Source organism: Motacilla alba, chromosome 8 (genome assembly GCF_015832195.1).
Source record: "Motacilla alba alba isolate MOTALB_02 chromosome 8, Motacilla_alba_V1.0_pri, whole genome shotgun sequence".
NCBI lineage: Eukaryota > Metazoa > Chordata > Aves > Passeriformes > Motacillidae > Motacilla > Motacilla alba.
In genome coordinates, this window is record NC_052023.1 from 23,942,801 (window position 1) to 23,958,525 (window position 15,725).

The following is a 15,725-nucleotide window of genomic DNA, read 5'->3' on the forward strand; positions in this document are numbered from 1 at the left end:
ATACCCAATCCAGCGCTCGGTTTGAAGCCGTTCCCCCTCGCGCTGTCACTCCCTGCTCCCGTAAAAACTCCCCTCTCCGTGCTGGCAGCGCCGCCGTCACTGCCAGCTGCCTGAGGAACGTTTCTTTAATAAAACCCCCCAAATCGCCACACACTCGCAAAAGCAGCCTCCCAGCGATGGAAGGGAAGAGCGTCTTTATTTCCGTGACAAGCGTTTAGTACAAAGTTCCAAGCAAATACAATGTGTTTCATTAACGGCGGGAACACACCCGGCCCGCTCCCCTCAGGGAGCCCGACTCTCGGCCGCGGGCCGCGAGAGGCGATTTATTGCGGTCCCCGGTTTGAGAAGGAAACTGCGAGAAAGCAACAACAAAAACAACGGAATTATGCATTATTATAATTTCTGATCAGTGGTCCCACCTAACCTTGTAGGTTGCTGAGCTCTTCTAATCAAGCTGTTGCTTCCAACCAATTGTGGTTAAAGACTAGAAAAGCGCTATTTTACCCAGTTGCGAATGGGCAGAAAAAGCCCCCAAACCAGGAAAAAAGTCCCACGGCCATTAGGAACTGCAATTTAAATTATACAGGCTGAATCCTCCCCATCCTTACCCATCTCTCTGGTGAAAAACATCTGAGCATCTGCATTCAGCAATGCAACACGTGTCACAGGAAAATATTAGCCAGATCTAGGCCTGCCACAGAAATAACTCCAAAATTACCATTGTGGAAAATACTTATGCAAAATGCTCTCTGTACAGATGTATCTAATTCATGTTAGAATGAATTAGTTTCCTTTTGCAGGAGGCTGCAGTCTTTTTTGCTGCCATGCTGTCTTTCATACAAAAAAAAGTACTAAAACCCCATCATGTCCCCTAATTTTAGCATAAAAGGGCTGCTTGCTGCTGCTTAACTCTAGAGCACTTTATAAATTTGAAATCACTTAACACTCAGTACCAATCAGAAACAGTTAATGATTTGTAAAAGTGAAGCAGCTGACAGTGAAATAACCAGTGATTTGTAAAAAAAAAAAAAAAAAAAAAAAAAATTGGCTGGCAGTGGTTTGTATGTTTCCAAATTAGTATTTTTGCATGAAATATAAGGAGGAAACGAGTCAAAGTACTTCTGCAAGGAAAACGTCTGTGACCCTCACGTTTCCATACCACAGTACAGCTTCTAGAATAAATAGGAACTGCATTTATTTTACTGTAGTGACAGAGTAGTTAATCCAGTTACTCAACAAGGTTCCTTCCTCACACAGTAGTATTTGCCTGTTCCTCTAGTGTCAATTTTCTGTTAGTATTAAACAATATTTTGATAGCATTAAAAGACTTTGCACAGTTTGCTGAAGTTAAATGCTAACACATATTATGCTCCCGGGACTTTGTTATTTCTTCCTGTGTCTTTATGGGCATAAATCCTGCAGTCCTCACTGCAATTATAATTAATCTTTACTGTCCTGCACTGTATGACATTCAGAAACAGGCTCAAAACACCGGGCCAGAATTTCAAGGTGCCTTAAACTGACCTCTAAAGTGAAGTCTTGCATTTGAAAGGCCAATTTACTAAAATACTGGGTTTCATCTCCAAGCTTTCCTGTGCAAACTGAGATGCAAAAAAACACATTTAAGCAACTCTGTGCCAAGATCATGGCTCGATACAGATCGTGTGTATGAAAGCAACCGTCTCATTTTAATAACTGCTTTTGTAATGTGATTCTGCCCTCCAAAATCTAAGCCCATGAAAAACAACTTCTGGCTTCCTGTCGCTTCAGTTAACATCTGCATTAGAAATTAGATGCAATGATTCTGGTATTTCACAACTGTTGCCACATATCACATGATCTCCACACCTAAAAAGGTCTACAGACCTGAGTAACTCAGTGGGAATGGCAGGACTCCATATTCTCTATGAAATAGCTGTAAGTGAATCTATTTTATGGTGGGATTTAAACCAGAGAAATGCTGCCTAATGGTTATAGTTGTTGTAAACATTCTCTTCTCTCCCTTCCATAAAACAAAACAAAACAAAATAGCCATAAAGTGCTCTGGAAGGCTAAAAAACCCCGAAGTGCAGAGTGGGACTGAGAAACCTGCTCCCATACTTTCCCCTTTTTAAATACAGCAATAAGAGAAAAAAAAAATTAAAAATCAGAATATTTGCTTGTCTTTGATATCTGCCAAAACTTGAAAATAATTAAGTAATCAGTTTGCAGATTTTGCACAGTGTGGCTTTTCAGCAATCTACTAAATCAACTATTTGGTTCTGTTTACTACTAAAAAAATGGTTTTATTTCCTGTATACTTGCATGCAAATACTAAAAGCATCCTCGAGTATGTATGTACCAACCACCAGAATCCGAGCGGTACTTGTCAAAACCATGCATTTAAAAATCAAGAGGATCCCTAAGAACAGCTAAGTTGTTAAAATAAATTGATGATAGTTGGGTGTTGGAAGCATTCAGTGGTCACATTTCCAAACTTTTTTTCTCTAGCTTTAAAAGGGAGCAGATTTGAAGTGACGGATGAGATTCCTCAGCAGTAATCTGGTTTTAACCGAAACGAAACCCATCACCCATCCTCAGGAAGGGATCCGTGGGAAACCTGCAGGAGCTGGGGACACCACAACAAAGCGCATTTCCTCCAGCCCCGACCTGAACAAGTATTCAAAACGGAACAGGGATTCCTGGAGTGAAGAGGTCCTGCAGGGCTGGGCTGAAAGCTGCTTTTTACTCCTCAGAGTTTTGGTGTGCGGGACCATCTTCTCGGTGCTCTTCTGGGAGAATCGCTTTTCCTGCGGTGCTTTGAATTGCTGCGTGTGAAGAGGATTGATCTCCCGGCTCCCCCTCTCGCCGCCCGGGCTCCGTGTCCGCCGTGCGCTCCGCCCTGGGCTGCTCCCGGTGCTGCTGCGGCTCCAGCGCCACCGGCTCCAGCAGCCCTGGGCCCGGGTTTGCTCTATCCAGGATGGGCACGTCCCTCGTGGCTGCATCGGCTGCAGGACTCGGAAAGGAGCTCTGTGTCCCAGCCTCTCCCGGGACAGCGTGGCTGTTCCCCGTTCCTTCCTCCCCATACATCGCAATTCCCGTCTGTTCCTCTGGCTGCAGCCTCTCACCTCCCGCACCTGCGAACCACGCGCTCGGTTTGCTCTCCACCTGTGCCTTTGCCTCCTGAGGCGGAGCCCAGCTCTCCACCAGCCACGGTGCTTGTGCCCCCCTGGGCACGCTCTCTACCCTCGTACCATCTGTCCCCAGGCTGGCTGAGGACGGTCGCTCCTCCTTGAACTCCACACATTCCGCTGCATCTTCACTCTTCATCTTCTGGCTGACCTGGATTTCTGCCACAGCCACTTCGCTCAACTCGTAGTTCCCATTAGGGTGCTCCTGCAACTTTAGCAGCTCGGCCTCACAGACCTCCTTTATGTCCTCAGCTGGAGTATCTGCTGGGATCTCAACTGTCAGCATCAGCAAATTCCTTATCTCATTCACATCATCGGGGGATTTACGACTCTTTTCTTCTGACTGGCTTTCTTTTTCAGGACTATCCCCAAACTCTGCTTCCCCTGTCTTTTCATCCTGGGAAGCAATCTCTGTCTCAGTACTCTCACTGCTTTCTTTTTTACTATCCCCTTCAAACCCTGTTCCTACTGCATTTACACTCTGAGATAATTTTCCCATAGTTTCATTTTCTACCTTGCTTTTCCTTTCTGCACTCCCTGAAATCTCTGTATCTGTTACACTCTCAGGTGGGAAAGCGAGCTTTATCTCAGACACTTTTTCCTGTGCTGTGCTTGCTTTCTCAGTGCCGCTGACAGACACCGCAGCCGTTATTGTTTGACTCTCTGAAGTCACCTCGTCCTCCACTGCTCCTTCAGGTACCTTCAGTTCTTTTTTAGGGCTGGCTTCAAAATTTTTTACTGCAGTGTCAGTCCCAGAAGCTACTTTTTCCTCCACAGCTTTTTGTTGTGCCTTGAGTTCTCTCTCAGTGCTCACTACACACTCTGATACGTTCTCCAACGTGTTTTTTCCCTCTGCAGCTCCTTGTTTAGTGTGGCCGGCTGAAGGGGACTCCTGTTTGTCACCAATGTCTGTAACAGCCACTGCTTCCCTCTCGCTGGCCTGATCACCAGCTGCACCAACGGAGGCGCCTGCCTCTTTGTCTGGTGGCTTTCCCTCCTCAGCATCCTTCTCCCACACGATTTTCCCTGTCACAACGAGCGTTTCGTCCCCATGGCTCTCGGTGTCCGAGCTCTCGGCCCGGGGAGCTGTGGGTGCCTTGGCGGGGGTTCCCTGTGCTGATCCCACGGGGGTCCTCAGCTCCGTCAGGCTGGACACGCTCTCGCAGGGCACGTTCAGGTTATCCTCAAACAGGTTGTGCTTCCTCAGAACGGCAGCTTCGTTGATCACTGAATAAAACAGAAACACCAGACTGCTTTGGGAAGGCTGACAGAAGCACAAGGAAGAACACACAGTGCTTTCCCAAGTTTATGTTGTACATTTTGATAGTAAAGGCAACACTAATGTTCATTTTCAGCTTCCTTTTAGTTCACATTTCTTTTCTGGGGATGGGGATTTTGTTTTTTTTGAATAATGGCACTTTAGTATTGACCCAAGCATTTCTGAAGCAGAGGACCCACAATGCACAAGGGTAATGCTTCAGTGCAGAAGGATTTACATTAAATATGCCAATTAAAGTATGCTGGTTACAATTATTATACTGCCGTTTAGGAACCGGAGTGCCTATGGTCTGTGAAAACATCCTGTGTAGTACATCTGCTTGTCTTGTATCCAGGGTATAGACAAACAGGCACATATAGAGAAATACAAGTATTTATTTATATATATATATATTTATAGAGATATAGATTTAGTAATTATTAAGAATAGTCTCATTTTCTGACACAGCAGCAGAGACATCTGCAAGGAGTACTGCACTGGCATCAGTGAGTACTGGAAACTGAATGCAGCAGTTCATTTCATTTGAGGAAATCAATCTCTGTTACCATTAGTCTTTGCAATTCTCTTAGTCTTGCAACTGGCATAGTCTTGCCATTTAGTCATCACCAAATATTTACAAGTAAGGACAGAATCCCCCTCCTTGGCCCAGGGAATCAAGATCAAGCGAAGTTGCCATAATTACATTTTGTTAGAAAAAGGCCTGTGCCAAGCCATCACTCTTGAGTTCCACGGGTTTAGTAAAGCTGCCCTATAACTCAGATTTTAGGGCTTGCAACACATCTTCAGTGAGCCAAATGAAAAAACACTGTAGGGACATATCCACTAGTGTTGGAGAAAGCGGGACAGGAACAGCCAGTTGAGGGCTCTGGGAAGCTCTGAAGGAACAGGCTGCAGTGTTATTCCTGTCACCTCAGAAATGTTCTCACCTTTCAGGGCCTCTTCAAGCAGTGTCTGATGTAAAATCTCTTCATACACATTCTCTACTTGGATCACACTTGTGTAATCAGCAAAAATGTACTGCTCGTATCTCTGCAGCTCCTGTGCAGGTAGGGAAAAAAGAAACAGATGGAGAAAACCGAGGCATTCTGAGTCCTACTGCAACCAAACAGCTCGGAGATGCCATGGAGCAGGTCTTGCCACACCCTGGGACAGCTCCTGGGGTGCACTGTTTGAACTATGACTCCATGAGCTATGTGTGTCCACAATCAATTATGTACTTACCAAACAGTGTTCCTGCAGTACAACCACAGTTAAAAGCCCTGCAGATCACTGCCTGCTGAAACAAACAGCTGCTGAGGAAATGCCTCAAACAACTTGTTTGTCCAAGGAGGCAAATCCACAGTGCCTGGGAGATGTGGGGTTTGGTTTTGTTTTTCTAATAGGTGTGTAACACTTTGAGCTCACTGATTTATACCCGTCTGTCTAACTGAATCACTGTCATCAAGCAGCTGCTTGGTGGTCCATAAAAAGTAAATTAAGTGACCTCTGCCCACTTCTAGAAGAGGCACCTACATAAATCACCTGGAGGATTTCAAATAAAAGGTCAGGACTTGGGGGGGCCTGTCAGCTGTGCACACTTCGGCCTCGAGAGCTGGCTGCTCATTTCTGCTGAGGCACAAATACAAAAGGCTGGTGGGAAACTAAACAGGAAGCGCTTGTGGAAGTTTGCTCCACTGTGACAGAGACATGAGGTGTCTGCACACATATTCCAGGTGATAAAATGCTCGTCCCTGTGCTCCACACCTACCCAACCCATGAAGTGGCACATCTAAGCACTGAGCAGGCAGGAAATCTGCACAGTTCTCTGAGAGCAAACAGCCTGACAGTGTTAAGGAATTACTGCCAAGGTGCTGTTCCTCCCCTGCCTTCCATTATTGCTTTTTCAGGTTGTTAGTCCCAGACACTTACTGGTTTGCATGTTGAAGCCAGTGTCTTCTGCATTGTGGGCAAGGTAATCTGCACCAGTGCCTCTTGGAATATCTTCTTGCGGATGGTGCTGCTGTCGTAGTCATATTGCTGCCAAAACACACCAGAAAGAAACAAGCCCACGCGTGCCTGGGGTTATTCACCACTCCCACAGGGAATGCTTCCTGTCAGCCTGTGGCTGCTGCATCACAGGTGCACAGGGGTTGGAATGGCCATGCAGGTTAGTCCAGCTTCTGCAGAATCACTCTAAAATCTACTGTTCTGGGATCTCTTTCACTTCTTTTAACTCTTGGGCTAGAAACAGCCCCTGATTGCCCTCCCCGGGTGTTTCAGCACTGCCCTTTCTGAGAGTAACGAATCCCAGTGGCAGGCTAATTATAAAGTAAATTAAAAATTATTTATCCAGATCCACAGCATATTAATATGTTGATTTACCTACAATTAAACGGACTGCACATGCAAATACTTTTATAAGTGTCCACCCAGAACTAAGTTTTATTCAAATGGGCAGCTTTGCTAAGTGCCATCAAATCAGTATTTTCAGCTGGATGGTAAAAGCTTATCCTCTTTCAAATACTGAGGTACCTTCATATAAAATATATTCTGTTTCCAGAAAGACAGGTGCAAATGAGCTACATGACATTTACCTTCAGCACTCTCAGCTTGACTTTTTCAAGGGTTGTTGCAACTCTGGCCGAGTCTGCCTGGTGGCTTGGAGAGAACAACTGCTCAAAAGTATAGACTGCATTTTCCATCAGCTAAAAACAGTAATTAGAAAAAAACCTGTTAAAGACCAGTAACATCAAATTCCTGCAAACATGATACTGTTAATTTAAATTGTGTTTCTGAGAAGGTGCTCTGAAGAGCACTGAAATGCTGCAATAAATAAATGAAATTAAAGCTGTGGTATCATTATCATGCTGTCCCAGCTTTCTTGTACAGATCTGATCTCATGTCACCACCCAAACTGATGGTGGCAGAGCCAAAATGTAGAACTGATGATCTGTATATACAGACCACAGTCAAAACTCATTATCCCTAATAAGAAGACTCCCATTGACTTCTATCATTAATAAACAGTATTTAATCATATGCAAATCATTTTCAGTAGCTTTCATTATAACACAAATTAATAATCGGCAAAAATCACACAGAGTGCAATCTCACAGAATTATGCTAAGCTGGCATTTACCATATTTTCAGCTTATCATTAAGAATATGATGCCCCTACTCTGAAGATATTTCAGACAAACAGTTCTGCAAGTGGTAATGGAGTCTATTTAATGAGGCTTTGCCTTTTCTTTAGCTGTTCCCATTCAAATTTTAACATTTTCTAATTGGAGAAATATCGGGAGATATGCAGGGGGTCCATTCCTTCAGCCAGTTGAGCACCGTGCTCCCAGATTTCCTGAAACCGGCCACTAGAGGATGCCAGGCTCCCAAGGCAAGGAATCCTGCTCCACCCTCCACCCGAGGTACATTTTAGCCAAATACTACACGAACACAGACATGTCTGATTTCACTTATTTATGAAATAAACGTCCATGGACAAAAAGGGAAACTACACAATATTTTTATGAGGAAAATACCAGCCTCTTAAAGAGGAAGATGCAATAACAGCATGTTTAGAACAACTCCGGCTATAATTTAACTTATTTCTTGTTAATTTTGACTCATGTTCTGTTCAGAAAAAAACGACCTCTTGGTTTATATTGGATTTATTTTCTGTCTACATCTTTGTCTTGACTCATGGTATTCACTCAGTGAAAGACACTTTATTTGGCAGCATTTTGGAATGGTCCCCCCTGAAAGACCCAGACATGAAATCAGAATTTTATTTCTGAGTAATTCCTTGGCTGCTGGTCCTGGCTGTACTCAGAAGAGCTGCTTTTAGGAAAACCCTATCCCAGCACTGTCCTACACACTTGTTTTCCATATTCATAACTTCCACTCCATAGATCTGGACCAGCTCCATTTCACAAGATTACTGAGCAGATTAATAAATTTCCCAAATACAGATTAAAATCACAGGGTTCAATTTAGAGCTCCAAGGCCAAATCTGCCTTGTGATCTGGCAAACTGAAATCAGTCCGCTGGCCAGCTCCTCAGAGACTTCTGGCCAGGCATCCAGGAGGAATCCAGGCAAAGCAGAGTTATAGCCTGTACCAACACACACAAGAGGGGACAAAGAGGCGGAGTTCAGTTTTCATCTGGAATTATATTGTCACCTCCACCAGTCCCCTGAAAAGCGAGGCTGGATAAAGCACCTACACCCTGAAACATCCGTCTCTGAGTTTCTAACATTAATTGCTTTACTTTATATTAGTGAGAAAATCAGCTACCAAGGAGGAAACATTCCATTTTGGTAAAACACATTTAATACCATTCCTGAAAAATCGAGCCTCGAGAAAGGGAATCAGGAGAATTTTAGCCACCCCACTAGTTACACACACAACTTTCTTGGGTGCTGAGACACTGGGAATTCAGAACCTGAAAGTTCAGGGGAGCAGATGATCCATCCAAAATTTTAATGCCTTGCTAAAGGATTCACACACACACAGAGTCTCACAGATAAGTGTCAAGCAGCTTCTAGCTGTTTTTCTCAGGTTTTGTTACCTGTACCTTGCCTGAGAGACACTCTGAGGCTCTTTCACAACTTTTATCAAGATTACTTTGAAGCAGATTAGCAGGACAAACCTAACCTGTTCTCCCAGGAGGAAAAACTGGATCTTACAGTACCTCTTGCATGAAGTTCTGTGTCCTCTGAATCACGAAATCGATGTGATAGACCTTGAAGCGACTCTTGAGGTCCTGCAGGAGCTCCTGGAGCAGGTTCACTTTCAGATAGCAGGGCTCCATTTTCACCGAGTTGAAGGGCAGGGTCATGAGCTGATCCACATTCTGCATTCCCATGCAGGTTTTGAGAGAAAGCAACCAGAGGTGAATTTTTAATAGAGAATGTAACAATTTGGCTTTAACCCAAATTCTGGTATTTGCACTCCAGTTACAAGACTTTCTACATGACTAAACCAGGTGCTCACGTGCTTCCACTCGGGACAGCAAATCCTGCTGCCAGCCAAGGCCTAGCCCAGAACATCCTTGTGCTGATATAAAGGCTCCAGCTCTGTTTTGTCTTACCTCCTTTAGCCTGGTCATGTCATTGGTCTTCTGGAAGTCCTGGATGATTTCATTCACTTCCTTATCAAAAAGCGCGCGCACTTCCGTGAATCCGGAGCTGACGGGGCCCATGAGCTCCTCCAGGATGGAGGTGAGGAATGGCTGGATATTCTCTGTGCAGCACTTCTGGGCAGGCTCAGAAACACTGGCTGGAGGGTCACACAGGACAACAGTTGCATTTAGAGACAATGAAAGAAGTAATTGGAACTTATGTCTTTGCAGTTAATTCAATGGTTTTGTATTTTTCTCTGGAGTCACACCTCCACAGAGGTGATGAGGGCGTGAAAGGAGTTCACAGCTTTATGAGTGACAATGAAAACTCTTGTCCCAAGCCTCACCTAAACAAACACTGCAAATGGGGGCACTGTGAGGGTGGAGGAAAGGGCAGCTCTGAGTATCATTACCAGCTATTTATTTATTTATTTATTTGACAGCTTAAGCAGCACCAACAACATTTTGCCTCCTCTTTACAATCCTTTTTTAAATTAACAACAAAATTATGATTACTTCATATTAAATAAAAGCCACCTAAGAAGCCCTTTGGTTTAAACATTCTTTGAAAGCCCATGGACTTGTCACATGACCAGAATCTGGTTTTGTGGTACATTCCTAGAGATCAGGTCTTAATTAAGCTCATGTGACCTGTATCTTCACCACCTTAGACTATGAAAGTGAAAATGAAAGCAGAAGGAACAATTCTGATCAGGATACTCAAAACCTGTCAGTTCCAATTTGAGAAGACCTGGTATTTTCACAGACACAGTGGCCACAGATATCAGTTCCCACCAAAGGCAGCAGAGGCTCATTTGTGTTCTGAAAACTGGTGTCTCCAGTTGGATTTCTCAAAAAACACAAGGATTTCAAAACAAGCACATCTGGTAATTTGAGCAACACAATGGGAAACATTGGAGAATTGCTCCACAGCACAGCTGTTCCTCCACTAACCTTTGATTTTTCCAGCTAAGAAGTTCTTGGAGTTCAGAATCTGATCCATGTCTGAGCGAATGGTCCCTTCAAGAGTTTTTGCAAATTCTCTACATTCTTCTTTCAAGGTACTTAATCCTTCTGCCACCTGCTGCTGGACTAAGCCATAGGTTTCCTCTACGATCTAGACCCAAATCAAATTGAGAAGCAGAGATCAGAATCAGCACCCACAGAGAGCTGCCATGAGCCACAGCTACTCTGCAAGTGTCAGTCCTTACCCCAAACCAGGCCCTTTTCCTGTCATTCCTCTTTCCCTTCATTTTAGGCAGGATCATTGTCTGCAGGTTAGGCAGCAGTTCCTCCATCACCAAGTTGCTCAGGATCTGTACGGTCAGGAGATGAAAATGACAAGTTCACACGCTGTTCTTCTCCTGAAGGCTGAGCACTGAGGACAGTGATGTGTGCAGGCAGTGGCTCTGCTGTCCCTCCCTCTCTCCCAGCTGCCAGGAGTTACCCACAGAGGCTTTGCACTCTCTCTGCCGAGATTTGAACTGCAACTCCTTCTTCACCTGTCCTACTCAAATGCACCAAATAAATATGCAAGACTTAATGTAGATCTGATTTTGGGAGTCTAGGCCTCCCTCTCCATGCTTTTTATTTATGGACACTGTTTCTGGCCTGAGAAAGCTGCACCAACAGCCCAGCACAGTCTACATCCAGGATCACATCCCTGCTGTACCCACCTGCTGGCTGAGCCAATACAGAGTGCAAAAACACCCCTCAACTTTCCATTTTCAGGGCTTTTTAATTCAGGTCCGTGCTCCCAGACACTGCACCTCATGTATTACAGCTGCCAGAAAGATCTGAGGCATGCACCAACACCAGCAGAGGGAACTGGCAGGAACTAGAGCAGCACAAGTGAAGGAGTCTGACTGCAGCCCAGTGTAAAACAGGGCATAAACAGCCCCTATGGAAATACAACACTCAATACCCTGCTGTAATATACCTCTACCTCAAATATGCAATACACTTTCACTGGAGTTTCATTTAAGTACTTATAGATAATGCCACGGCACTTCATATTCAGCACTGCTGACTCAAATGTCTGTCAAAAGCAATTCACTAATTCAGGTCCTAAACTAATGGCTCCCTTAAAAAAGATCTCATGAATAATCCAAACTATCACAAATAATCAACGTGACAACAGATCAGATGGATTTAAGAGCCAAGGGAAAGGCATGAAGCTGTGTCAGGGGAGGGTTAGGTTGGCTGTCGGGGAAAGGTTCTTCCCCAGAGGGTGCTGGGCACTGCCCAGGCTCCCCAGGGAATGGGCACAGCCCCAAGGCTGCCAGGGCTCCAGGAGCATTTGGACAACGCTCCCAGGGATGCACAGGCTGGCATTGTTGGGGTGTCTGTTCAGGGACAGGGGCTGGACTGAATGGTCCCCGTGAGTCCCTTCCAGCTCAGGATATTCTGTGATTCCACGATTTTATATTGTGAAGAATCCTGAGTTCTCTGGGAACATTTTTAAGGCATTGGTGGATCTTCCCTCAGGTGCCTAGGCTCGTGCTCCCACTCCAGCCATGCTGCAGCCCCAGTGTGCACTGACACTGCAGGGATTCAGCCACCACAAATGAGTGTCAGCAAATACATTTCTAGGCATTCTTCAGGGACTTTTAGAGCAACAAATTTCAGCCTGCTTGCTCCAAACCACTCACTTAGCATGGATATTTGCCTAAAATAATTATTATGTTTGGTCCAAGCAGGCCATGAGAACACACTATACTTACAGAATGAATTATTGCTAAGAAGATAATAGTGGAACTGGGCTGGATGTCTTCTGATTACAGCTCTCTTGAGACATATGGGTTATGAGTAAGATGTTGGCAAGCAATAGGAAAAATAAAACATAAAATGAAACTAGCACTATAATAGCTCCATAACATGAAGGAGGAGGGGAGAAGAGAAAAATCCTCATGTAACTCCTTAAAGTAAAGAATTTATCATCAGAGGTTAGCAGGGAATTTCAATCACTGACATGATGGCAGTGGGAAAGACACTGTTTATAGATTTTTCTCCAGATTCCATATTTCTTGGCATTTCAAAAGTAGACTTCTTCTAAAACAATGATCTGGTTCCTTAAAACAAACCACTCTCCTTAAGGTTTTTCCATTTTTCCAAGGGAAGCCAGATTTCATCAAGGAAAACAGCCAGGAGTTGGCACTAAAGTAAACAGGTAAACATTTGCTGCTGAGTGCTCAGAGTTTGGGAAAAAAATTATAAATCAGGGTGTAAATAATGCCCTCAAAGTCAGGTAGAGTGATGCCAATCTCAGCTACTATGAGTGCTCCAAAGCAGGATGCACAAGTACGGACCCAGACTCTGGCCTTAGCATTTCTTTTCTGCAGAACTGAAGTACACAGATTTTCGGTGTTTTAGTGCAACTGTTACTATGCAAGACTCTGTTTCAGAAGTTTTTATTAAAAAAGAATTTCACTTATATATGAGTAAGAGATGTCTTAAAATCTCAGGTATTTCTATCTATGAAATTTTCTTTTTTAAGATGCCCTTTTTGCTAAGAGAATTTATAATCTTCACTGTCCTCAGAGCTGCAATGCCCAAAGCCAAAACCCCATCAGGAATATATTCTTTTACCTCTTTTTCATTGCCAGTTATCATCTCCCATGTGCCATAGTGGCCTTTCTCTTGCCGGAAGAACTGAATAGCTTCTAAGAACGCCTCCACTTCGTACGTGGTCTGTTTGAGAAAGTCTGGAGAAAACAAAAAGTAACATAAAAGATTTACCCAGAAATAATCTTTTAAAATAGCCATCATTTTCTGAGCCATTTCCCAGTCCACATACACCTAGCAGTAATATTTTTAAATAATTTACTCAGCCTGGATGCCTGCAGACCTTGGGCGTTCACTAAGATTTAGAAGTGCATTAACATAGGAAAGCTCATTCCTTGCCTTTACACCAAAATGAGCAATGTAAGGTGGCACAGAGGAAGACTCTGACAGCATGTGACAAGGCCAACAGCTGGGAATTCTTCCTCTTCAGTTTACAATAATGACAGGCAGCTCATTGCATAAATTGCTAAATCCCCAGTTAACACACCCCAATAACGTTTAATTTCCTTTGTTTTGTTAAGAAACTGAGGATCAAGATGGTTTTTCAGGGATATGGGACAAAAAAGACCTCAGAAAAAAAAACCCCACCATGCTTGTACCAGTTAAGAACAAAAACTCCTGACAAGATCATGCTGATTTCCCTAAATATTTCAGGAATGCTCAACCAGAGCTCTGGAATATCTGGTTATTGTGCAAGGCCACTTTTGCCAGATGGGAGCTCTTCCCGAGAAGAGCATGGTGGCCTGGGGACACCTTGGCCTCAAGACATGAAGCAGAGTGGCTGCTTGGCAAACCTGAGTGAGAAAACCATCCCCAAACACTTCAGTGACTGAAGTGCTGTGTCTCACTATCAGAGCGTCAGGATTAGTATCTTGTGGGAAAACAAAGCCACAAAGGCTTATTGTCCCCTCTCCAAGATTATCTGCTGCAGCCTCGAGCAGCTGAAGTCCTGCTGTGCACTCTGAGAACAAAGGAGGGAAGAGCAAGAATGTTGATTCTCTCAAAGGGAATTATGCTGCTTTGGAAGGCACTGATACATACAAACAATTGTGATGAGAAGAGTCAGGAGGAAGTCCTCAAGCCTTGCTTGTCAAGCAACACTTCTTTGGCCCTGTTCATGAAACTGCTCAAGAGAGAAGCTTTACAGGAGCCTTGCATAAATGCCAAGGGCAATGCAGGGATTAGAGAAATTATGGGAAACATGAGGATTAACACCACAGTAATGCCTGAAATATCTCCTCCATGCACTTTAACAAAAACAAAAGCTACAGAAACCTACAATTAACTTCATCAGGGCTTTGTCCTTGAAGCTTGAAAACTGCTTGAGAACTCCATGGTTTCAGATCTGCTCAGAGCCCAAATGTCAAAATTTGCTCTTTCAGAGTTTCACCTGGCTGCAATGACTGCAGGAAGGTTTGTTAAACACACTGAGGGGCAAAAAACACTCTCTTGTTCTTCATCTGCAGATATTTGGAGATTCAAAGACATAACACAAATTCTCCAAGCTCATACAATGATCAAACAAAAAAAAAATTCAGCCAGGTAAAATCCCAACCCTACCTTCACTGCTGCCTCCGGGATTTATAGCATTTGTCATGGCAAGTCACAAACCAGTATTAGTTGTAAGTCAGGCTGTTCAGTGCTGAGAGAACATTCTCTGACCACAGTTTTAATGAAAGAAGGGAGTGTTCCACCTGAGCAACTGAGGTGGAGCATTGCATTCAAAAACTTTTGTTCTCCCAAAATAAAAATGAAAAGATTTTGATGAGAAGACGGCCTGGTTTGGCTGCAGGGAGGGAAAACTGCAGCTCCCACAGCCCTCCAATGATGACTCACATGTTTTCCTCCTTCACAGCTGTGCTCCCTCCTAACCCAAAGGGACAACAGACCATCCAAGAGGCTGGATCTTGGAGCTGCTGAGATGGTGATGCACCAGTGCTGACAGGAGTCTGCCCTCTAAGATCGCCAAGTTTTAAATCCATGCTCAAGGGAGTATTCTCTCTCTGTTCTGACTGTCCCCAAGCCTGTACTGCAGTGGGAAGAAGGTGCTAAAAATCCAAGAGTGATTCATCTGAATAGTTCATGGGAAAAACATTAAGCTGTAAGTGCCATAAAATCCCAATCCCACATTCTTTCCTATGCCAGTAAACACAGGACGCAAACACAATCATGGCAGTCTTGCTACAAAAACAACTCCAAGCAGAAAGAAAGCTTTATCCTTCAGGGCTGCTACAATTGCTTAATTTAGGCAATTTCATCCTCACTTTCCATAGGAGGAAAAGATTGCCTCAGTGATAAGGCTTTGAACAAGTAGATCCATCCAGTGCCGGGCTGTGCAGAAGCTGCTGGCGAGGCACACGAGACAGAAGCACATTCATGGACAGGGCTCAAGAAAAGGGAATTGTACCCAGCTGAAAGGAGCTGCCACGCACATTCTGCACGATCTCAGCGGGGCAGAGCCAGCCTTCTGCCCATCCCATGCAATCCATGGAAAGGCTGGAGGAGGGGGGTGGCTTGGCAGCCACAGCAAGGCCAGGGAAACAAGGGCTGGGCTGTTGGGGGAGCCCCGCTGGCGTGCAAGGGAGCAGCTGGGCTGTGGGCCATGGCAGCAGAGCTGC

The 15,725-nt window shown here is 44.4% G+C and overlaps 1 protein-coding gene across 1 annotated transcript in view; it reads right to left on the reverse strand.

Annotated features, from left to right (window-relative positions):
• Nucleotides 1–179: 179 nt before the first annotated feature.
• The window catches only part of NIBAN1 (niban apoptosis regulator 1), a 55,740-nt gene continuing 40,194 nt past the window's right edge, over nucleotides 180–15,725 (reverse strand). Inside the window, exons 6-14 of the mRNA XM_038144419.1 lie at nucleotides 13,132–13,247; nucleotides 10,755–10,859; nucleotides 10,498–10,660; nucleotides 9,514–9,701; nucleotides 9,115–9,276; nucleotides 7,023–7,133; nucleotides 6,358–6,465; nucleotides 5,376–5,487; nucleotides 180–4,397 (exon numbers count right to left, since the gene is read on the reverse strand). Of these exons, the coding sequence (XP_038000347.1) occupies nucleotides 2,725–4,397; nucleotides 5,376–5,487; nucleotides 6,358–6,465; nucleotides 7,023–7,133; nucleotides 9,115–9,276; nucleotides 9,514–9,701; nucleotides 10,498–10,660; nucleotides 10,755–10,859; nucleotides 13,132–13,247 (2,738 nt within the window). The 3' untranslated portion in view covers nucleotides 180–2,724. The remainder of the gene's footprint in view (nucleotides 4,398–5,375; nucleotides 5,488–6,357; nucleotides 6,466–7,022; nucleotides 7,134–9,114; nucleotides 9,277–9,513; nucleotides 9,702–10,497; nucleotides 10,661–10,754; nucleotides 10,860–13,131; nucleotides 13,248–15,725) is intronic.